At 48.6% G+C, this 22559-nt stretch overlaps 2 protein-coding genes across 2 annotated transcripts in view; one reads left to right on the forward strand and one right to left on the reverse strand.

The window, feature by feature from the left end:
* Positions 1 to 15375, forward strand: part of PYGL (glycogen phosphorylase L) — a 41516-nt gene extending 26141 nt beyond the window's left edge. Inside the window, exons 8-20 of the mRNA XM_004698582.2 lie at positions 3220 to 3363; positions 4041 to 4133; positions 5192 to 5338; positions 5635 to 5798; positions 6270 to 6384; positions 7066 to 7167; positions 7285 to 7432; positions 7551 to 7609; positions 7720 to 7861; positions 9242 to 9449; positions 10342 to 10476; positions 10891 to 10957; positions 14859 to 15375. Of these exons, the coding sequence (XP_004698639.1) occupies positions 3220 to 3363; positions 4041 to 4133; positions 5192 to 5338; positions 5635 to 5798; positions 6270 to 6384; positions 7066 to 7167; positions 7285 to 7432; positions 7551 to 7609; positions 7720 to 7861; positions 9242 to 9449; positions 10342 to 10476; positions 10891 to 10957; positions 14859 to 15035 (1701 nt within the window). The 3' untranslated portion in view covers positions 15036 to 15375. The remainder of the gene's footprint in view (positions 1 to 3219; positions 3364 to 4040; positions 4134 to 5191; positions 5339 to 5634; positions 5799 to 6269; positions 6385 to 7065; positions 7168 to 7284; positions 7433 to 7550; positions 7610 to 7719; positions 7862 to 9241; positions 9450 to 10341; positions 10477 to 10890; positions 10958 to 14858) is intronic.
* The window catches only part of ABHD12B (abhydrolase domain containing 12B), a 29989-nt gene continuing 22642 nt past the window's right edge, over positions 15213 to 22559 (reverse strand). Inside the window, exons 6-10 of the mRNA XM_045287637.1 lie at positions 21709 to 21788; positions 18256 to 18338; positions 16907 to 16985; positions 15876 to 15994; positions 15213 to 15758 (exon numbers count right to left, since the gene is read on the reverse strand). Coding sequence (XP_045143572.1) covers positions 15731 to 15758; positions 15876 to 15994; positions 16907 to 16985; positions 18256 to 18338; positions 21709 to 21788 — 389 coding nt within the window. The 3' untranslated portion in view covers positions 15213 to 15730. The remainder of the gene's footprint in view (positions 15759 to 15875; positions 15995 to 16906; positions 16986 to 18255; positions 18339 to 21708; positions 21789 to 22559) is intronic.

Consider the following 22559-nt stretch of genomic DNA (forward strand, 5'->3'; position numbering starts at 1 on the left):
AAAAAAAAAAAAAGAATATTGAAGGAATTCACATGCGAAATAAGAACCCTATCTCTTGCCAAATTGCCTAGATTTCCCCTCCCACCCCAGTAAGGAAAGCAAATTTTAGAATTGGATATTTTGCCCTTGCTAGATAGCCCCCTCCCTACTGAGAGGCTCTGCAGATGTATTTCCAAAAGAAGATAGAATATAAAAGGCCCGGGGAAGCACCTCCCCCTTTCCCTTTTCGGATCATCAGCCACCATGCCCCTCATGTGTGTGCGATGCAGTCCTCACACCCGCACAGCTGGCATCTCCCTCTTAAGGGCGGGGAAATTGAGACTTGGAAAGATGGAAAACGTTGCCCTTCCTGAAGGACTCGCTGATCTTTTTGCTGCACTACACCACCAGGAGGTTTGAGTAGCTTACCTTTTTTGGATATTATTTCCTTTTTTAAGAAATGCTTTTTCTTTTTTAAGCTAACAGAAATATTGAGCAGAAAGTATAGAGTTCTCAAATACCCTCCTTACCCGTTGAAGTTTTTTCTGTTACTAATACCTTGATTCCTTACTGTGGTACATGTTTCAATTGTTGGACCAATCTGAGTCCAGTCATGCAGCGCTAACTGTCCAAAGAAACGTGTGAAATAGGGCTTTACAGGAAATGTAGTTACCTCAGATCCTTTCCGCAGAACCCAGTTCCCCAATATTTACATGCTTTTTTCTTTTTTAATGATCATGTGATATTTAAGACTTGCTTGCCCATCTCTCCCCCAAGGACATTCTCGCAGTCCATGTGACAGCACTGAATTACTCGTTTCACCCTGTGGGACCTTAACAGTGCCTCGACTTAATGTTTAAACCCATTACCGATGGAGTCATGCTGTACTTTACTTACTTTTACAATAATAATTTCACCGTCATGTTTACCCTGACATATGCCACTAGAAAAAATGTGAATCTGGAAGAGAGTAAAACCAAAACATTCTAAAGTCTACCTCTTGTATGTTATCATTAGTAAAACCAATCATTCTATTAATGATTTATATATTTTTTAATTCCTTTATGCTTATCAAGGTCATAGACGCACATAGTTTCAAGGGGAAAGCATGGTACTTGTTATAAAACACTCTCCCTTTTCCCTCTTCTCAGAAGTAGCCTCATCCCTTTCTTCCTTAGTGACTTTCTGGGTAGATGTGTCATTTGTAAACGGTGTGCTGCTTGTAGACTTTTTCTTCCATTTTCACAATTGTTTATTGCTTCCACACTGTTCAGGATGATAATATAGCTCACTTTCTTTCAATAACGACTTTTTGCTGTAAATTAAGTGGGGAGGGAGTTTACATTTCAGATCATCGACTTTGTATTCAATCGTTTGAACCACAAATCAACACCCTGCCCCTCCCAATAGTAGGTTCCCCTGCTCCTCGTTTTCTCTTCTCTCTCTTGTGGACGACTATCTCCCTCCCATTTCACCCAAGGTACACCCCCTCAATAGTCTAATCCATTGCTTTAACTTCCTCCCCTCACTCTCTCAGATATGTTCCCACCAGCACCCAAAACCAGATACTTCCTGCCCCTACTCTTTCAACATAGTATCGCCTGGTAACTAGCTCGTTCACGGTATTGACATGATTCTGGCTGTACACATCCCACTGAGGGCCGGGTCCTCCGTGTAGAAGCAGATGTGTATCACGTACTGATTTCTTTCCTCTCCTTAGAAATGTGCGTGCTTTCCGTGCAGTTGCTCATTATTTTGTGGTTTGCTTAGTTTTCTGAGTACTTTCCCCCAATTTATCCTTTTCTCTAAGGAACTAACTTTTCTAGCTCGGTTGTGTAAATTTTCACTCAGTTTAGTCACACACAGGACATATGCCGTTAACTTTTTGGGGAGGGGGAGAGTCTCTTCTGGGTTTCTCGTGCGTTGGCTGCTCTTTTGTCGGGTGCTAAGTCCAGGAGCAGCCAGTCCAAGAGGAGATCTTCCTCTTCCTCCCGAGCTCCTCGGGGATCCTTGGATCCTGCATCCTCCGGGATCTTCTGTCCTGGATCCTGCATCTTGCCCTTTCTTGGTTCTCTTCCTGGTTCTGCTAACGCTCATGACCCCACCGTTTCCTGTGGAAGGGCGTGTGTGAGGGCAATTCTCCAAGCTCTTTTGTATCTGAAATCATCTTTATTCTGCCTCCATACTGGTAGTTTACCTGGGAACAGAACATGCAGATATCTTTATTATCTTTTAGTTTCGGTGTTTTTGAGAAGTAAACATTCTGAAAACATGATTTATTTTTTTAATGTTTTGGGAGCTTTGAGGACCGATCCTCTCAGCTTCTCTCCAAAAATGTTCAGCGGTGTGCTTTGACTCTAAGAATGTTGTGCTTCAGTTCTGAGAAATGTTCTTGAATGATTTTCTCTACATATCTGCAAATACGCCCCCCACCCCCACACCACCATTTCTCTTTCAGATGTACATCTTCAACTGGTCCACTACTTTTCTTGTCTGTTTGCTTGTTTTTTGTTTTCTATTTGCCATTTCTTTATCTTTTGCTCTACTTTCTGGGAGAGCTTAACGTCCAATCCTACTGCGTTTTTTCTTTTACCTACTTGGGTAAAACAGCAGTGGAGGTGGACTTTCTTGACCTCCTCTGGCTTCCCTATTGCCACGAGGCTGGAGTCAGACACACCTCGTACTCTGTCCTTCTCACACCAGCCCTTCCTCCCATGGCACTCTTTCTTTGCTTTAATCTTTCAACGATTAGTTGCAAGGACCCCACAGAACTCACAGACAGGATTCACAACGAAGGGGCTCACTAGGGAAGTTAATGGGTTATCACAAGTCCGGGTCAGCACAAGGAAGATCCATCATTGGTCCACAGCAGCACTGCTCCTCGGCCAGCAGCCAGGTCTCTCTCCAGGGCCAGGGCCTCAGTCTCTCAGCACGTGGTGTCGTGGTCTTTGCCTCCATTGACTGAAAAGCCAGCTCACCTGTGACTCTGTCTCACAGTTCCTTAGTCTCAGGCCAGATGAGGGGAAGGTGCCCCATAGTCTCTGTGCTCCTCCTCTGAGCCTCTGTGCCAGTGTCTCGTGCATCTGGGTGTGTGCATATCAGCACGTGCTGTTGTCCTAATTTTTATGGGTTACAGCCCAAGTAGTGCAATGGTGAGGTCATATGTTAGCCACTTTTCACCCAGTGGTTTCCTGATAGTCCGCTAACTATGTGGACTCATTCCGTCTCTCTGGCTTGAAGTTTTTTGAAGGGAAGGAGCTAAGACTGAAGCAAGAGTACTTTGTGGTGGCTGCTACCTTGCAAGATGTTATCCGCCGTTTCAAGGCCTCCAAGTTTGGCTCCACTGATGGTGCCCAGACTGCTTTTGATGCGTTCCCAGAGCAGGCAAGTATGAGTCTTCAGATTTTATTACGTGCAGGGAGAATGAACAGAGGAATGTGTAAGGGACTGGATCCTAAGGATTCTAAGGGAGGACTGGAAACACACGGAGCAGGATAGATCCACTCATACGAGGGTATATACGAGAGATCTGGTGTTTGAAATGCTAGCCTGATCATCTGGGAGCAGTCTTCTCTTTTCAGTTGAAGGGTCCCCATTTATTGTGACGTAGCTCTACGCTTGGAGCTGAAAAGGGCATCCTGGATGGGACTGTCCCATGTCCACATGTAGTAGTGAGCCGCCCACTGAGCGCCCCTGGGGCATGGCGTGAATGTGTTACTCTCGGAAGCTCCGGGCTTCTTCCTCCCTCCCGCAGAACATCTTGTTTTCTGATCACCGAGTTTCCACCTCTGTGGTCAGAGAGGGGGAAATGACAGGGAGGAGTAATGGTGTGGGGAGGAGGAAGGTGCTCCAACTTGGCAGTGTCAATATCAGGCAAGTATCCAGTCTGTGAACGTGGGTGGATGTCTGAAGAGTGGGTTTCCTAGCAGGTTATTTCTCCTATTCAGTAGGAATGTTATAAAGCATTTTGTAGAAGGGTGGGCATTTTGGTTGATGCTTTAGGCCTGGGAGCCGTGTCCTGGGCCATCCTCACCTGTGTGCTGATTTGTCCTCCCACCCAGGTGGCCATCCAGCTGAATGACACTCACCCAGCTCTCGCCATCCCCGAGCTCATGAGGATTTTTGTGGATATCGAGAAATTGCCCTGGTCTAAGGTTTGCACCCCTGGGCTGCCTTGCTTTCGTGGCTCAGACTATCCATGGATGCGAGGTTTTACCCAAAGCTCCCTTTCAAGGTTCTCAAAGTAATCGACTGTTGCTAATGTCTAGCCGTTGTAGATTTACTTAAAGATAGATTTTCCTCTGAGGCTGACATTTTCTGTTTCCTAGCACTTTGCAAGGATTACTGGTGGCATTGTGGGTGGCGTATGCATCGGGCTGCGACCCGTCAGGTCAGCAGTTCGCTAGCCCCAACTGCTCCTTAGAAGAAAGATGAGGGTTTCTGTTCCCATAAAGATGTGCAGCCTCGGAAATGCACAGGGGCAGTTCCCTTGTCCAATAGGATTGCTGTGATAGCAGTGAGAGTGCTTTACCAAAAGCAGTCCTGGTGGTGCAGGGGTAAAAGTGCTTGGCAGTGAACCAAAAGGTCACCAGTTCAAAACTCAGAAGATATTGTCTGTCCTCCTGTAGAGATGACAGCGTGGAACACCCTGTGGGGCAGTTCTCTGTAGGGTCGCTGTCTGTCGGAATCAACACATAGCAACAGTGATCTACAAGGGACAGGATTAAAAACTGAAGCTGTCCCCATTTTTGTATCTGAAAGGACCTGACTTTAATGTTCCTCATCTCAGAGTGCTGCTCCTTCAGAGCATTTTCACTTTACGAAAGCGAGTCCTGAGACAGCTCTTCGTCCCTTCTCAGGAGGGTACAGGGTTTCTTCCTCAAACGTTGTGTATTCAGTACATGAAAGACGAGGTAGAACGGTAGAAAAGATTCATCACGTGCATCCTTACACTCTGTCAGAGAGTTTACAAGCAGGTTTTGTTTTAGGTGTGGGGCCTAAACTTGTTCCCACCGTCTGGACCATTCCAGGACCCAGTGAACTCTGGTGCATTTCAACATGCACACACACGCACGCGCACACACACGGCTGTTACAGTGGTTGTGACATGTCTGACCCTCTATGGGGGCGGGACAGGGGGGGTGGGGTGCAGGTGCCTGCAGGGTGGCTTTTCTTGCAGAGGGAAGCATGTAACCACCCCGCTTTCTCCCAGGCCTGGGAAATTAGCAAGAAGACCTTCGCATACACCAACCACACGGTACTCCCCGAGGCCCTGGAGCGCTGGCCAGTGGAGCTGGTGGAGAAGTTGCTTCCTCGACACTTGCAAATCATCTACGAGATCAATCAGAAGCATTTAGACGTAAGTCATTCGAGAGATGCCGCCTGCCTCTCTCCCCAAGCCCTGAGGCCCGAACATCTTACATGGTCAACCAAAGGTCCCCTAGTCTGAATTGAGCTCCTTTTAAACAAATAAACACCGTGTGGAAGGTGGTCAAGGGATGGAGGTAATCTCCCTAGGGCTGAACTGACCCTTCTCTGTGGGAGTGAAGCTTTACAGTCACCACCGCAAAGACTTTACATGGGAGGCGGACGGTGCTAGCACACTGTTCTGTTGAGCCTGATTGACCCACAGGGCCTCTCTCTTCCTTTGGCTAGAGAATCGCGGCCTTGTTTCCTCAAGACGTCGATCGTCTGAGGAGGATGTCTCTGATAGAAGAGGAAGGCTGCAAGAGGATCAACATGGCCCATCTCTGCATTGTGGGCTGCCATGCAGTGAACGGCGTGGCAAAAATCCACTCGGACATCGTGAAGACCACAGTGTGAGCGAGCGAGCGAGCGAGGGCACTAGGAACGGTGTGGGTCTCCTGGCTGAGGGGCCCTGGCAGAAAGGTTCAGAAGTGTTAGTCGATACAAAGACCCCTTCCCTCGGTTGGGGTGCCTGGGAGAGCCTTCTTCTCTGAGTAGGCGGGCTTGCCTCTAGACTCACAGGTCCAAAATTCTGCTCTGAAAAATCGGGACCCTGTGTCAGTGCCTAGAGGTCAGATGGGGCGGGGGGTGGGGGGTGGGGGTGTGTGTGTGTCATATGACATCTTTTTCTCGTGATGACTCTGTAGGATTGCCAGTGAGCTTTTATTTAAAATGACGATCAAAGCCATTGTCAGCGTGCCCTTGCATCGCATCTGCTGAAGCCCACACCGACGGTCTCAGCTGTGGCCCTCCGCGCCATCCGGCATGGAGGAGCCGGCAACTCCAGCCCCGTCTGTGACGTGACGTGTCTCCTCCCTCTGCAGGTTCAAGGACTTCAGTGAACTGGAACCGGATAAGTTTCAGAATAAAACCAACGGGATCACTCCACGCCGCTGGCTCTTGCTGTGCAACCCGGGGCTTGCAGAGTTAATAGCAGAGGTGACTGGGCAGGGGGGCAAGTGCAGTGGGCCGCATGTGACCTCTGCAGACACAGAGCCCCTCACACTTCGTTTAAAGCTCGACTGCTACCATTTGCACGAGCCTTGGTGACGCAGTGGGTTAGGCATCGGGGCTGGCAACTTCAGAGGTGGCAAATAAAACACACCCAACCCACCAGCTGTCCTGCAGGAGAAAGATGAGGCTGCCTGTCTGCGCCCATAAAGATATGTGGTTTCAGAAACCCTACCCCCGGTCCCGCTGTGTGGGAATCCACGCACGGGCAGTGGGGGTGGGTCTGGGTTTGGTCACCATGCTGAAGTTCTTAGCTGTTGAGCGAGGAGCCCTGGGGTTTTCATTTTGCACATTCCACCCCGGACCCTGGCTAACAGTACACAGATGGCACGGCATGGGAGGTGAGGTTCATCTTTGGGAAAATGCGGTCAAAGGACTCCAAAAATCCCAGTAGAGCCCAGGGCCGTGGACCCCCTGTTGAGTGGTGTCCCCCGTGTTAACCCTTGCCACCCAGAATTCCACCAGCCTCTCCGATGGCCTCGTGAAGCCATCGAGGGTGTTGCAAACTACATGGACTGCGTCACTGTAGTCACTCTTACATTTCTTTCTGTACCATAATAAAGCCAGGGTTTTATGGGATTAAAACCTCCTCTTCTTTTCCCTTTAAAGAAAATTGGGGAAGACTATGTGAAAGACCTGGGCCAGCTGACAAAGCTGCACAGCTTTGTGAGCGATGACATCTTCCTCCGGGAGCTAAGCAAAGTGAAGCAGGTGAGGCTCTGCCGGCGGGGACCCCTCTGGGCACTTGTTTGTCCTCCCATTTCTAAAAGACCCCGCCGCCCAGGGCATCCGAGTCTAAGGAACTCTGGCACTGCGCTGTCTCAACAGGAGAACAAGCTGAAATTTTCTCAGTACCTGGAGAAGGAATACAAAGTAAAGATCAACCCCTCGTCCATGTTTGACGTGCAGGTGAAGAGGATCCACGAGTACAAGCGGCAGCTCCTGAACTGCCTGCACGTCATCACGATGTATAACCGTGAGTCAGCCCGCGCTACCACCAAGGCTGGGTGCCTGTCCCTTGAAGGTGGCCGCAGCAGCCTCACGGAAGGGGTCCCATTCCAGCCATCAACTGTCCGCGTGCTTCTCTCTTTCAGGCATCAAGAAAGACCCCAAGAAGTTCTTTGTGCCCAGGACAGTTATAATTGGTGGCAAAGTAAGTTGGTCCTATTAAGTGGGGGGCCTGGGGGGTTGATGGCTCTAGTCTCGGGACCTTTCTCCATTTCATCATGATGCGCTCTGTCCATGTGTGACGTCTTCCCCAAGGCTGCCCCAGGATACCACATGGCCAAAATGATCATCAAGCTGATCACCTCCGTAGCAGACGTGGTAAATAATGACCCCATGGTTGGGAGCAAGTTGAAACTCATCTTCTTGGAGAACTACAGAGTGTCTCTTGCGGAAAAAGGTATCGTCTTCTTTGCAGAATGTGAAGTTGGGTGGGGGGGTGCGGGCACAAGGGTGGAGACAAATTCTAGGGAAGGCTTATATTGACATAGAAATTGAAGTGCTTGACCTAGAGGGGAGAGTGATTTAGGGTAGAAATTCACTCTGGGAGAGAAGGTGGGTCTAAACCGAGAGCTTTTTAAGGTGATTCACCTGACAGCTAGCCTAATATCACCGCAGTCCCCAATCACAGGGCTGTATTTGCAAGGGCAGGTTTCCTACACCAGCTAGGAAGAGCTGAGTGCTGGGGGCAGTGGGTAGCCTTCAGGTTTGAGTGTAGTGCAAGATGTCCTTTACCCGAGAGAGGAAGGTCTTCACTTCCTAGCTCCAGTTTTGCAACAGAACTTCAATTCCTTGTCCCCAGATCGTCCTCTGACCAATGTGCAGAAGGCCTGGCTCATTTGTCCATGTAACAACAGGGATTAAGGACAGATGTCAGGCTGCCAAGTCACGAGGCTTAGACGTGGCTCAGATGGGCATGGGATAGCCAGACTGGCAAGACACCAACATCCCTCTCTCTGCTGCTAGAACCTTTGCTTCTTTGCATCACATGTGCCCCAAGCACCTCCCACATGCAAATACCAACTGTGTATTCGCCCACTTTCCACAGCGAAAAGAGCAAAGAACCTTCTCTTTTTGTGGAGCTTTTGGGTCTTCTGATGTTACTGCCCACATTCCCCAGAGAGAGCAAAGAGCCAGGCCTTTGGGGGTCCAAATGAAGATCCGTATTATCCACAAATAGACTGTCAAAGTCAAGCAGAGAACTGGCCCTGCCCTGTGTAGTCAGTTGAGGCTTCCGACAGCACCAGTGTGGGCATAGATCGGGCTGAAAGGTCAGCGGCAGGTGTGCAGTCTCGGACACCGCACTGAATGGGGCTTATTTCCCTGCAGAGAAAGTAAAGGGAGGAGAAATGGAAGAGACGCAGGCAGTTACTTTTCCTCAGACCGCATAGTCGGCAGCCGGAGAAAGACTGAATTGTAGGGAGGCTTGGAGAGGTTTTGTGATGTAATAAGAGAGAGAAATTTTTTTAAATTATAGCAAAAGAAATTAGTATGAAAGGGAGAAACGTGGCCTCACCGGTTTTATAACAGAGTCAATAGATGCTCTGTAATGCTGGTAGACCGAGAAAGAGTGGGGTGAGCCTGCCATGATTTGTCGGTTTGGAGATAACCACCAAGGAGGACCATTTTGAAAATGGGCAAAAGTAGTTGCCTGAGTCCAGGAGAGTCAGATTTGCCCTCCTCGCCCACTTGCCGGTTACCTTAGATAAATGGTCGGCCGCGGTACAAGCAAACCGGCGGAACAGCAGCACTGACGTGAACATGCCTCGCTTGCTTGCAGTTATCCCAGCCACCGATTTGTCGGAGCAGATTTCCACTGCAGGGACCGAGGCCTCGGGGACGGGCAATATGAAGTTCATGCTGAATGGGGCCCTGACCATTGGGACCATGGATGGGGCCAATGTAGAGATGGCAGAGGAAGCCGGAGAAGAAAACCTATTCATCTTTGGCATGAGAGTCGACGATGTCGCTGCGTTGGACAAGAAAGGGTGAGCAAGGGTCTGCTCTTGATTGGACAGGCGCTGACCTCCGGGGGGTCTGTGAGCTCAGAGGACCTCCTCACCACCAGGGACCCCACAGAGGCCAGGTCTTGAGAGACAAAGCAACAGAGTGTCTCCAGGGAGCCTGCGGGTGACCCCTTAGTCTTCTGAAACCTAGCGAGTGCAAATAAAAGGGGCGCTGGGACAAGGAGCTAGTTAGTTGATGTCAGCCATTGCAAAGCCTGCCTTAATAAGCTCCTCGCTTCTCTGTAGCTGTGATTTTTATGTTGATCAAAAGTTGAACCACATTCTAGTTGGAGCTTTTGCTCATCATTCAAACGACTATCCAGTGTTCAAGATCTCAAACCTGTGGGTAGAGGACACTTGGGCATAGTCATTTCCCTGGACATTGAGATAGGGTTCCTAACCTGGGTTCAAATAAGAAGTAAAGAGCCCTGCCTGGAGGAGCGACGGGGAGCACCACCACCGCGTTTGGAGGGTGCTGAGTCTACGTCTTGATCCTTGGAAGTAAATCTTCACTCAGTAGCAAAACCAATTTTGGGAATTTGTAGGTCCCTTAATACAATGGCTGTTTCAAGCCAAGCTGACTCTGCCTTGAAATGGATATTGCCGGAGTCCAATAGCTTAGACGAGTGCTCTGTGGCTAGAATCTCCACAACCTGCTCTTCTTAATGCCCTCAGTTGTAAAGACACCATTGGATTTCCGAGGCAAAATTGAAAGTTCAGGATCTAGCCCCAAATTATTTGCACCCATGTTGTCTACAACGCCTTCTCTAAGTTATAATATTTCTGGAAGTAAGACATTTGCATAGCTAATGTAGTGCCTGGCGTTAATCATGCACACTAAGAGGACCTTTTTTCACATTGCACCCTTCCAAAGGTATGTGGCAAAAGAATATTACGAGGCACTTCCAGAGCTGAAGCTGGTCATTGATCAAATTGACAATGGCTTCTTTTCGCCCAAGCAGCCCAGCCTCTTCAAAGACATAGTCAACATGCTCTTTCATCACGACAGGTGAGTTCTTGCAAGGTGGCAGGGCTCGTGGGGCCTGAACAGGGGGAAGGACCATCTTAAGTCAACGACAGCCCATCCCTGGAGATCAGGATAGACCTATGAGCTGGGAGAACCAGGTTAGAAAGAAAATGTAGCTATTCTCTACTAACAATGCCAGTGAGGTTTAAAAAATAAAGCCCCCAAATATAGCATTCTTTTTCTCCTTCCCCTGGTGTGCCCAGCTTTCGAATGCATCCGGATCATGGTGTTCACCTGCCTTAATTGGAAATAACCACAATTTAAAATTCATATGGTAGTAAGTGTGGTACATCAGCCATGTCTGACATTAAAGAAAAGGAGATTACAAATGACATCTTAATGTGCTTTTGTTCATGCAATTTTTTTCTCCCCTTCCAATCTCACAAACAAAACAAGGTTTAAGGTGTTTGCAGACTACGAAGCCTATGTCAAGTGTCAAGAAAAAGTCAGCCAGCTGTACATGGTGAGTAAACCACCACGGTTTATAAAGGAACCAATTCACTGTGAGTCAATAAAGCCCGCCTTTCTGTTCAGTCATTACAATCATTTCAATAGCAAATAAAAAAAACGTATCTGTCAGACTGAAACTGGACTTTCCCCAAGTACAGGCACAGGTGGGTAGTAGCATTTCACTAACAGTTGTTTTGATTTTTAAAGGCCAAGCAAAAAAGACCATAAATAATTCAATATTTATTGTACACCTACCATATCTCCAGGCATGTCCCGAATGCTAAGGACATGAAGCCTTCCTTGATTTTAAATACTCATTCTATGTGCTCACTTAGCACAGAGGCACTGGGAGCCTTCTTGATGCCGGGCACTGACCTGGGCCTGCAGAGTAGAGTACCCCCAAGAGCCCGGAGACACCTGTCAGAACCTGGAGGGAGTGATCTGGTCTGGTGGCAGTTAGCATCTGGAGGTGCAGGGCAGAATCACAGAGGCAGCTTTTTCAAAGTGCGGGTGTCAGGTCATCCCTGAAAAATCCTGACCTTGAAACAGGGGGATCTCCGCCTTTATCTGAGAAACTTGCCAAGAGCATACCTAGACAGGGTACTGAGTGAAGGACTTGGCCCGCAGAATCAGTACTTCTCCCAGTGTAGCCACGACGTTTAGGAGACCTAGTGGCATGGTGGTTATTTATTGGGCTGGGACCCACAAGGTCAGCAGTTTGAAACTATCAGCCGCAGCTCGGGACAAAGATGGGCTTTCTACTCCTGTAGAGAGTTACGGTCGCAGAAACTCACAAGGGCCGCTCTGTGCTCTCCAATGGGGTCACTGTGAGTCGGCACCACCCAAGGACAGAGAGTTAGTTTAATTATATCCACAAGTTAGGGTGATAGGAATAAAATATAGAAATGCACAGAATGAGGGGGGGTTAAAATGAAAAAGAAGAGATAGCAGCTCAGACAAATCATGCTATCCCTCCCTAACAAAGACCCCAGGACCCAAGTGAAGTAAATACAGATGACAGTCCTGGAACTGAGCGTTAGTGGAAGACCAAGAACTAGATCCAGCAGCAATGAGAAACAGCTGAATGACAGCCCTGAAGGAGAAGGTCCCAATTGCTGGCTGCAGCCACTGGGACGCCCAGGGACCCAAGCACGTTTCCCTGCTTTCCTAATGATTAGTAATACGAGGCCCCGCCTGCCCCACCCAGTCTGCCACGCCTGCCACTCTTCCACCCTTACTGCCGCTACCACCCAACACTGGAAAAACAACAAGAGTACTGCTGTGCCTCCAGCCAACATCCCCCCCCTCCTTCCCGCCCACCCAGTAAATGACAGCGGGCACCCTAGCTCCCCTGGGGCACTCAGCACCCCTAGCCGCCCACCCCCTGGCAAGCACCAGGACACTTAGCTGTCAGCTGCCCCCCACGCCCGGTAGTATGCAGTGCTGCTCTCTGCCAGCACTGCCCCACTCACCCAGCAACAGAGAAGTGCTGACCACAGTCAGCAGAGCACAGCGACCCCGCCCAGCCGCTTATCTCGAAACCAGAAGGAGGGAAAAAGGGAAAACACAAAAATAAACAAAAGAACACCCTAAGAGCTTGGAGACAGCAGATAGGTGACTAAAACAGGATAAGGTAGCTCATGGAAGTTGATGCCAACGCAGCCTACATCTTCACAGGAGCAGACTGCCACACCTCCCCCACCTGGAGCAGCGCTGGGTTCGAACCGTCCACCTTGTGCCTAGCAGCCCTGTGTTTAACTCACTGTACCACCAGGGCTCCTTACACAAAACAAAGGGAAAGAAAATCTTCCATGGGAAGAAATGATAATGGAACTACTTGAGAATTCAAGAGTTCTCTATAAGATCCTCAAGGAGATCAAAGACAACACAGGAGAATGACAATACATATGAATGAATTATATCCGCCAATAGACAGTGGAAGGATGGCCACAAACACATGACTACTCAGTGTGTGCGGGATTTGGGGTGTGGCGGTGGCTTGGACTTTGGGCTGCCAGCCACTTCTAACCTGCTTATTTGTAGGGAGTGGTCTCCAGGGGCATTCGTTGGCGCTAAAGCTTTGGCCTGTGGTGGCCCCATTCCAAATGAGCTACATGGCGTTTCCCTTGCCTCAGGTTGTCTGCCTGAACTGTCCAAGAATCTTGTCCAGAGAAAGGATCAGGGAAATCAACCCCAAAGCTAACCCACAGGGTCGACTCCATTGGTAGCAGCATTGATAACCCGTCTGAAATATAACCCATGCAAAATCGTCTGCCACCTGAAGGGTTCGCTTCAGCGAGGCTGTCACAATGAGCAGATCAGATGCTGATAACAGAGGCCAAGTACATGTAATCTACGCAAGATACAGGAAACGGAATTTCCTAGGCGCTTGGTTGGTTTTCAACTTCATAGCACTGCTTCCAACACCTTTGAACTGGGGCCATTGAACCAGCCCTGTCCCTGGTGGGGCGGTGGTAACGCGCTGGCCTGCTAACGGCAAGGTCAGCAGTTTGAAACCACCAGCACTCCTCAGGAGAAAGGCAGGGCTTTCTACCCCCATTCACAGTTCTGCTCTACGACTATACGCACCGCCATGGGGTCAGTGCTGACTCCAGCGGCCCCCTGCGGTGTTACAGGCTCAGAAACCCCACAGGGCCAGTTCTCCCGTCCTACAGGGTCACTGTGAGTCTGAATGGACTCAGTAGCCGTGAGTTAACTCAATATGTTGCCTACAAGAGACACACATTAGACACAAAGACATAAACAAATGAAAAACCGGAGCATGGAAGGAAATATGCACCCAAGCAAAGAGTGTGCAGCAGAAAACAGGGAGGGCAAGAGTGACACCCGATAAAATAGAGCCGTGCCGCGGTGAGCCCTCATCTTTTGACAGAGTCGTAGCCAGTGGCCCAACAGCACAGCATGTGGACCAGAGTAAGTTCAAGTTCATGGCCACGAGTAGAGTGGGGCGTGACCACACCTCCATGGTGACCCCACAAAACAGCCACAAGGAACTCGGACAGTAAAGGGAATGAGGCCTTTCCCTCTGGCCTCACACGATGCCTTGTAAGGAGAAAGGCGACCAAACCAGGCTTTGTACTTCCTCTGCACAGCGGCCCTGCAGGGCAGAGTGCACCCGCCCCCTCAGCAGGGCACAGCGCCACAGCTTTCTCCGGGGAGCAGCTGACGGGTTCAAACCCCCGACCTTCTGGTTGCCTGCCAAGGACTCAATCCACGGTGCTGCCAGGGCTCAGAGGAAAAGAAATACAGATACAAGCCCACTCCGGGTTGTGCGGCACCCCTGTGCCTGACATTCTGCAGCAGTGTCACTGCAGTTTGACTGTGCTCCGCAGGTGAACGCTCTGGAGCCCGGCACCCGGCAGACAGTAAATAGCAATCCCTTCCTCTTCTGGGTGAGCTCTACCCCGTGGCTTATAATAAAGGAGAAGAAATGCGAAACATTATAATCATAGCAGGAATGACCAACCAAGAACTCATATCTGCACTCTCTTAAACTGCAAAAGTCTGTCCCTCTGTTCTGAAGAGAGACCCAAAGCCCAAACTCACTGCCCTTGAGCCAGTGAGCTGCCCCGCTGTGTGGGCTTCCGAGACTGAATGTTCCCGGAGGGGGAAAAAAGCCCAGTCTTTCTCCCAGGAAGCTGCTGGGGATTTTGAACTACTGACCTTGGAGATCGCAGCCCCTACACATAACCCCTACACCACCGGGGCTCCTCTGTCTGCGGAGAGGAACTCTAACTCTGAGTCTGCCACGGTGTAGCTCTCCATGATGTAACAAGTGGAGTTAGGATTCACGGCCACTTTCCCCGTGAACTGTGTCCAGGCCAATGTGTGTCCCAAAGCTCCCTTGGGCAGTCGGGCCATGGTGCTAACGGATGCGGGTGTGTTGTTTGCAGAATCCGAAGGCCTGGAACACGATGGTGCTCAAAAACATAGCTGCCTCGGGGAAATTCTCCAGTGACCGAACAATTAAGGAATATGCCAAGGACATCTGGAACATGGAGCCTTCGGACGTGAAGATTTCCCTGTCGAACGTGTCTAGCGACGGGGTGAACAAAGCCAACGGGAACTGAGCTGTAAGATGTTTTGGGGGGACAGGGTGGGTGGGGACAGCTTGGTACTGAACTGGGCCTTTTATTTTAACATTCCTTGATTGTATTTTGTTTGCTACTAGTCTAGTTAAGCATCTTTGAGAATGAGGAGGGAAGGGGTCTTGCTTTAGTGTGGCTTTTTTTTAAAAAAAGGTCCATTTCAAGGGCTGCTTGAGGGCCAAAACTTGAGATTTTTAAGGAGATTAGGCAGCATGTTGCTACCTTCCCTGGAGTTTGTCAGATAGCTAGAAAATTGCGTGGAACATTTTAATGTCATTTTAATGTCATTGAAAGTAACTAAGTAAAATGCAAATGACCTACATACACTGGAGCCTCTTTCTTATCCTTTTCTGTCTGCGTCTGTGTCCGAGACCGCCTCATGCACAAAGATCCCTAGAATGTTCTGCCAAGTACTTATCTATAACTAGGTTCTGAACTTCACAGCAAGTCCTGATTTTCCACAGGAAAGTTGCAGCAGCGAGTGTCACAAAGTGGACTCTGGTAGGCTAAATATGTCATATGCATGCTTGTCCCTTATTAAAATGGTAAGTGACATGGTGGGAATGTCAACTTCATCCAAGCCACCCAGTAAAAAGTTGCATCAACAGATGTACATCACCGGTGGCCTTTAGGCCCAAGTCTTCGTTGAAGATTGCTGTTGTTCTTGGACCATCGCCTCAGGCCCACTGCTTGCTCAGGAAATCCCTGCAGAAAAAAGGACCGAGATCAAGACACATGCCTCCCCCCGGCCCCCACCTATCTGCTAAACCAGTCCAAACGGCCCGACTGCCTTAATCAAAGGGAAAGCAAAACAGCGCTCACCTCACAGTTATCAGTAGTGTGGGGCTCTTACAAAGCAAGTTGTGCTTGTAACCGGGAGGGAAGATCACCATCTTGACCCTCTCTTTATCTCTGTATGCATTGTATGCCATTTCGTAGAGCTGCAAGGGCCAGACAGAGCGTCAGAGGTTTTCCAAATCCAAGTCATGGCTTCTCTCTAGTTCAGCTGTCCTAAAAGGCTGCAGGGACAGCCCACTGGAGGAGTCAGCCGTCATAAGTCAGCGAGAGGGACTCTCCACCCCTTTAGTTAGCTGGCTATTTTGCTGAGCAATGGAATGCACACAGCTAATGGAGAACCCGAGAAACCCTCATTCCCCTACCCCTGTCTATCTGCTACATGGACGCACTGGTTCTCACTGGTTCTGACTAACCCCAACCCTATAGAACTCCCCGCAGTTTTCCAAGACTGTAAATCTACAGGAGTAGAAAAGCTCTTTCTCCTGTAAAGTAGCTGGTAGTTTCGAACTGTTAACCTTGACATTAGCAGCATGATGTGGAACTCAGTAGGCTGCCGGAGCTCCCTGAGGAGGAAAATGCAGACAGGGAAAGACTTGCAGCCCAGAATTCTTCCTGAAGGTGACACCTGTGCTTAATGATTTCAGAGTGCCCCTCTTGGCCTACCTGCCAGGGGACTAGAATTTCTGTTGACCCTAACTAGTAGAGGTTTGTTATTTTTTGTTTTGTTTTTTAAAAAACTTCATTTTCATGTTTAGAATATGAGTCAGAATTGACTTGACAACAGTGTTTTGTTTTCGTTGTACAAGAGACTCCCTGAAGGTTCCCATTGCAGCCTAAAACTTTCTGCATACTTGCAAACCCACAGAACCACAATAAGGAACCAGCCTCTCCCCCACAAACACTCCACTCAGCTGAGTCCCATCGGAGGCTGACGCTCCTTGTACACCCCCCCCCCCCCCCCTCCAGCAGGGCAGCAGGGCCATTGAGGAGTTTGGTGGATGAGCCAGGTGAAGTGGGTATATTATGTTTCAGTCAGCACCGAGCTCTTAGTTTACCTTTTTTGCACATTCCAAAGGCACGATCTTGTCGTCCTCTCCTTGTAGGATGAGAAGGGGAGAAGACAGGCACTTCACACTAGGGATAAGTGGATGAAAAGTGTTGGGTTTAACAGTGAATTTGCATTGGGATTCCTCCTCTGCTAAGTCGGCACTTTAGCAGCACCTGCGATTTGCCCAAAACACATGATCTCCCTTTGTTTCCTTCCCAGGATAAGAGCACTGTCGGGTTTCAGGGAGTTCCTCCTTCCCCAGGCCAGGTCCCCCCTCCTCCTGACTTAGAACTTAGTCCTGTTTTAATGTGGTTTTGAAAATACTGAGGAAGGAAATCACTGAAATACTGAATTGACACAGTATTAGAGGAACCGCTCCTCTTCTGCAGTTTAACCAAATGTCTATAAAAGAAAACACAAACTCTCAACCCCCCAAATAGGCAAGAACTACCATTGATGTGAGACCTCTTTGTAGTGACTTGTTTCCTCCCCACCCCCACCCCCATACACAACATAAAGTGGGCATATAATTAACAGATTTAATTCGATTCCTGGTCAGTCTTCTAGTTTGATCTTTCAAAATGGCTATGGTAGGATGACTTGTTCTCTACTCAAAAACTTTCTAAGATAATACCCCCCAAATTCTGATACCCACCCACCTCATCACAGTGTACTGTTGTAAGACTGTTAGCTCCCTCAAGTATGTTGAAATAGAAAAGGGCAATGCAGACTCCAGACTATCTAATACATAAATACTCAATAGACACTCCCTAGGTGAAGCGTTCTTACATTCTCTAACTGCCAGAGGCAAACCTGCCCGGTTCTAATCCCTGCCCCTGCTGTTGGGTTAGTGGGCTGACTGCTCCGTGGGGGAATGCTCACGGCCACGGAGTCCATTCAGCGAGGCCCAGTTAGACTTGAGAAGGCTAAACACTTGCAATCGAAAATTGTCCTTGTGTTTTCAGGTAAAGGATTGAATTGGTGAACTCATGGCATTAGGAAGGAAATGGAAAAATCTGAAAATTCACAAACCCTTTACTCCAATCCCTATTCAGACTTTTCCTCACCCCATCCAGCAACTCACTGTCGTTACCCCAGGATCCCGGGGGTATCAGGACCTCTGGTGGCAGAGCAGGTTACGCAGAGGGCTACCAACCACAGGTGAGCAGCCTGTCCCCCACAGGTGAGGCGTTCTGCTCCTGTCAAGACTTGGAGCGTCTGGAAGCCCACAGGGCAGGTGTGCCCTGTGCTATCAGGCCGCGATGAGTCGGAATGAACTCAATGGCAGTGAGCGTGGCTTGGTTTCGGCTTCCTGTGGCTCTCGTACAAGTGCGCACCTTTGTATCATTAGCTTACTTTTCGTCGTTAGAGAAGACGAGCTTGTTTTCTTTCAGGGAATCCATCAGCAGGCGTACACACCTCGGAAATTTGCGGTAGACCTGTTTTTAAAACAAACAAACAAACACATCATCGCCTCATCACTAGAGTCATTTATATCATCTCCCGCTATGATCTGCACATAGTGCCCTTCTAAATACAGTTAACTTTAAACGTTTTTGTTTTGTTTAGTTTTTTCATTTGAAAGTAATCCACATAATTTCAGGGAATTTGGAAGATGCAGCAAGAACCAAGGATGACACAAGTCAGCCATAATCACACGATCTATAGATAAACACTGTTCCCATGTTGATAGTTTTAATTCCTATTTTTGAAATACAAAGAGGAGCAAGGATATACACAATTTAAAAACTGCTTCTATAACAAACATAATTGGTTGGGGAATATTCTGATCAGTCAAAAGTTCTGGTGAAAGTATATAGTACCCAGATAATCAGCTTTATTTAATATTTATGTATTAAAGGACGTTATCAGCTGTTGAACATGAAACAACATTCCAATGACTTATAAGGCATTTTAGATCTTCCCAAAGATTATAGGACCCCAAATATCAATTATCATTCGATACATACCAAGCCTAAAGCCACACATTCCATCGCGGTGCCCCAGAGTAGAACAGTGTCGTAGGGTGGGGAGTGTGGAGGTAACTACGGGGGCTCTGCTACACCTTCCACCCTCAGAGCAGCTGGTGGATTTGAACATCTGACCTTTCAGTCAGCAACGGAGCAATTTAACCACTGTGCCACCAGGACTCCTTTAAACACACCCAAAGGCCTGTTCAATAGCACATTCCAGTGCATAGAATGCTAGATAAATCAGCTCTTACCACTGTTTGATTAACTAATTTGTTTATGCTTCCTGAAAACCCTCTTTTCAACTTCTATGAGGGGAGAAGGCCAGGAATAGGATCCTTGGGCAACAAAGAACCTTCCTCACAAACAGATTCTACCTCCCAATAGCCCAAATCTACTTCCCGATCTCTGCAGGCATCCAGCCTGTCACCCCTCATCATTTACTGTGCAGGGGTCAGCAGTCTCCCAAGTGACTCCATGCTTCTGCCCTCCTGTAACGGAGTTCCATCAGGAAACCAGAGATCGTTTTAAAATGCTGATCACATCATGGTTTACCCACTGAGTCAATTCTGACTCAAAGTGATCCTCTAGAATTTCCAAGACTGAATCTTTATAGAAGCGGACAGCCGCCCCTCTCTCCCTAAAAGCAGGTTAGTGACTTTGAACCACTGACCTTGCTATTAGCAGCCCAACACCTATCCCACAACACTACTGCCCCTCCCCCCACCAACTAAAACACACCCCTGACACCAAGTTGATTCAGCCTCACAGTGGCCCTATGGGACAAAGTTGAAATGTTCCTCAGGGTTTCCTGAGAGGACCAATTAGTAGGTTTGAACTAGCAACCTTGGCAGTTAACGGTCCAATATTTAACCTACTATGACACAAATCACCCAAAGGCACCTGAAATTAAAAGCTAAGCATTGAGGGTCCACAGAATTTGCTCCTGCCCTATCACCCACTTCACCTATCGCTGAGCATCTTCCGTTCCGCACACCATTCCTGCTGCCTTGGGAATGTGCCAGGCCTGTTCCTCCCACAGGGCCCTTGTTTTCCTGCGTTCCCCATCACTCGGCCCTTATCCTGGCAGGCTCACTGCAAGTGCCATTTCTGAAGACCTCTTCCCTACCCATCTGTCAAATCTAGTGCCCACCAGGCAGCCATTCTCAGCTGCATCCGTTGAGTCCCTTCGTGGCTGAAGCGTTTGCATTTGAAGTATGATGCTGTGGCGAAGACTACTGAAAGTCCCACGAACCGCTGAAAGGAAAACAAATCTGTCTTGGAAGAAGGACGGCGTGCATCCTTAGAGGCGAAAGGGTGGTGAGATTTCCCCTTGCCCACTTTGGACGTGTGGTCAGGAGAGACCAGTCCCCGGAGGACGTCATGCGTGGTGAGGTCGAGGGGCAGTGACAAAGAAGGCGCTCAAGGACATGGACTGACAGCGTGGCGGCCACCGTGCGCTCACGCATAGGAGCCATGGTGGGGATGCCGCAGGACCAGCAGGGTCTCCTTCGGTTGTGCCTAAGCTTGCTTTGGGTCGGAGCTGACTCGGTAGCATCTGACAAGAACAGCAACGTAATACTTGTGTACCGGGCTTCTGTCGCTACAGCCGGCATCTAAACTTCACTATGCTCTTCTTCCCTGTGGGGCCACCAACACTCAGAAACATTCGTAGACCTTTCAGGTGTTACTTTTTAGAATTGCACAAAGGGAAGAGGAGCAACGTGTTGTGGGCCCTCCCCTGTTACATGTTACACCTGAGAGAGCCGGAGCCAGAGGCATGCGCTGTCGACCTCGCCCGAGGAAGGAGACGGACAGAAGAGGTGGGCAGGGCCCAGGGAAGGCAAACGTCAATTCTTTAAGAGGAAAAGCTCACCGTAGCTATGTTCCCTGTTCATCTCCCATGATGAGCTGGAGGAACAGACCAATAACTTTCTGAATATAATGAACTTGAAAAAACAAAGCAAAACTTTCCACCTGACTTTAACTAGTAATTCATATCATGGTAGGGAATATGGTACCGTGTAGGGAATTTGGTAGAGAAATGAGCACAGCATAGAGAGGTTAAGGCCAGTACAAAGTTCTACTTCACAAGCGTGGCTTGGGCTTACTGTTTTGTTTCCAGGAACTAGGAGGAGAGCCATGCCGCCCCCACCTTGCCCCCTGGTTTCATGAATTGTGCCTTGGTCTGATGGCTAATGGATTGCAATCAGGTGCTCTTGGGAGATCCTAACACTGCCTCTCCTTCTCTGTCTTCTCTTCCTCAGGCTGAAGCATAATGGCTTATTTGCTTTTTTCTTTTCTTTGGTCTTCTGAGTCCCATCCTCCTGGAATAAGGACTCCGCGAAGGCAAATTCAGTGAGCCCGGTGGAGACATGACGACACGCAATTGTGCATTAGGCATAGAATAAAATAATATTAGGATAATCTACACAACAGATTTGATTTTTTTAAAGAGGATTTTGTGACCCAGCGCTATTTTGGTGGGAAGATTGCCTTCTCTCACTGGAGTCCTGTGTCGGCAGCCTGCTTGAATTGCATGGAGGCTGTCACTGAACAACACACAGTTGACAATTAACAGCTCTAGAAATAATGGCGTTCTCATTTTTAAAAAGGAATGATAAATAAGTCACATCTATTAAAAATTCTGAAAGGCAAAAGGGCACCATTCATTTTTCATTATTAAAAGGAAATTAAAAGATACCATATCTGAAAAGCCATTGCTAGAAGAACTTAGAATCATATAAGACTAGGTACGAACAGGAAGGTGATTGATAATCATAAATATGCAGAAACAGCTTACGCTTTGCCGTGAGGTAAAGATTAATCAGAGACTCACTTTGAACAAGGGATAATTGATCATTGCATCCCATATGTTGAGAAATGGAGCTTCCAGGACAATTGCGTCGACTGGGCATCCTTGAAAATTAAAAAAGAGATCAATAATTCCCTATTATACTTAGCCATCACCTTTAAATATCTTACATATAAACTTGTACATAAGCTACTGCCATCAAAATCCCTTGTGAAAATTATAAATAATGCTAATTCCAGGACGCTCCCCCGTATTGGAGAGCCGTGGTGATCCAATGTTTAAGGGCTCAGCTGCCAACCAGAAGGTTGGGATTCCACAAGCAGCCCTGGTAGAGTCGTGGTTCTGCGCTTGGCTGCTAAACGCAAGGTCAACCCTGTTCGAAATCACGATCAGCTCCACGGGAGAAAGGCAGGGCTTTCTACTCCTGATAAGAATTATGGTCCCAGAAACCTGCAGGAGCAGTGCCACGCTGTCCTAGGTAGTCCGCTGTGGGTCGGAGTCAACTCAGTGGCAGCGGGGTTGGTGTTTCTGGGTGGTTCCACGAACAGCAGCCGTGGTGAAGTTGGTGCCGGACTGGGACGCGGGCAGCGTTTCCTTCTGTTGTACTGAAGGTTGCTATGAGTTGGAACCAACTCAATGTCACCGAAACAACTGTCTCCGCAGGAGAAAGACCTAGCAAACTGCCCCGTAGAGATCACAGCCGAGGAGACCCACGGGGCAGCTCTCCTCTGCCCCACGGGGTCTGGTGTGTCCCTCAACTCAGAGGCAAACACCACCATCACCACCCCCACCAGACTGCATCCGGGCTCACGGAAGACATATCTTTCAACCCGCTCTCCCCTCACTCCCAAGAGATCTCTGTGCAGATACTAGCT

The sequence above is a fragment of the Echinops telfairi genome, unplaced genomic scaffold, assembly GCF_000313985.2.
Source record: "Echinops telfairi isolate 266 unplaced genomic scaffold, ASM31398v2 ScPeMD7_18;HRSCAF=68, whole genome shotgun sequence".
Taxonomy (NCBI): domain Eukaryota; kingdom Metazoa; phylum Chordata; class Mammalia; order Afrosoricida; family Tenrecidae; genus Echinops; species Echinops telfairi.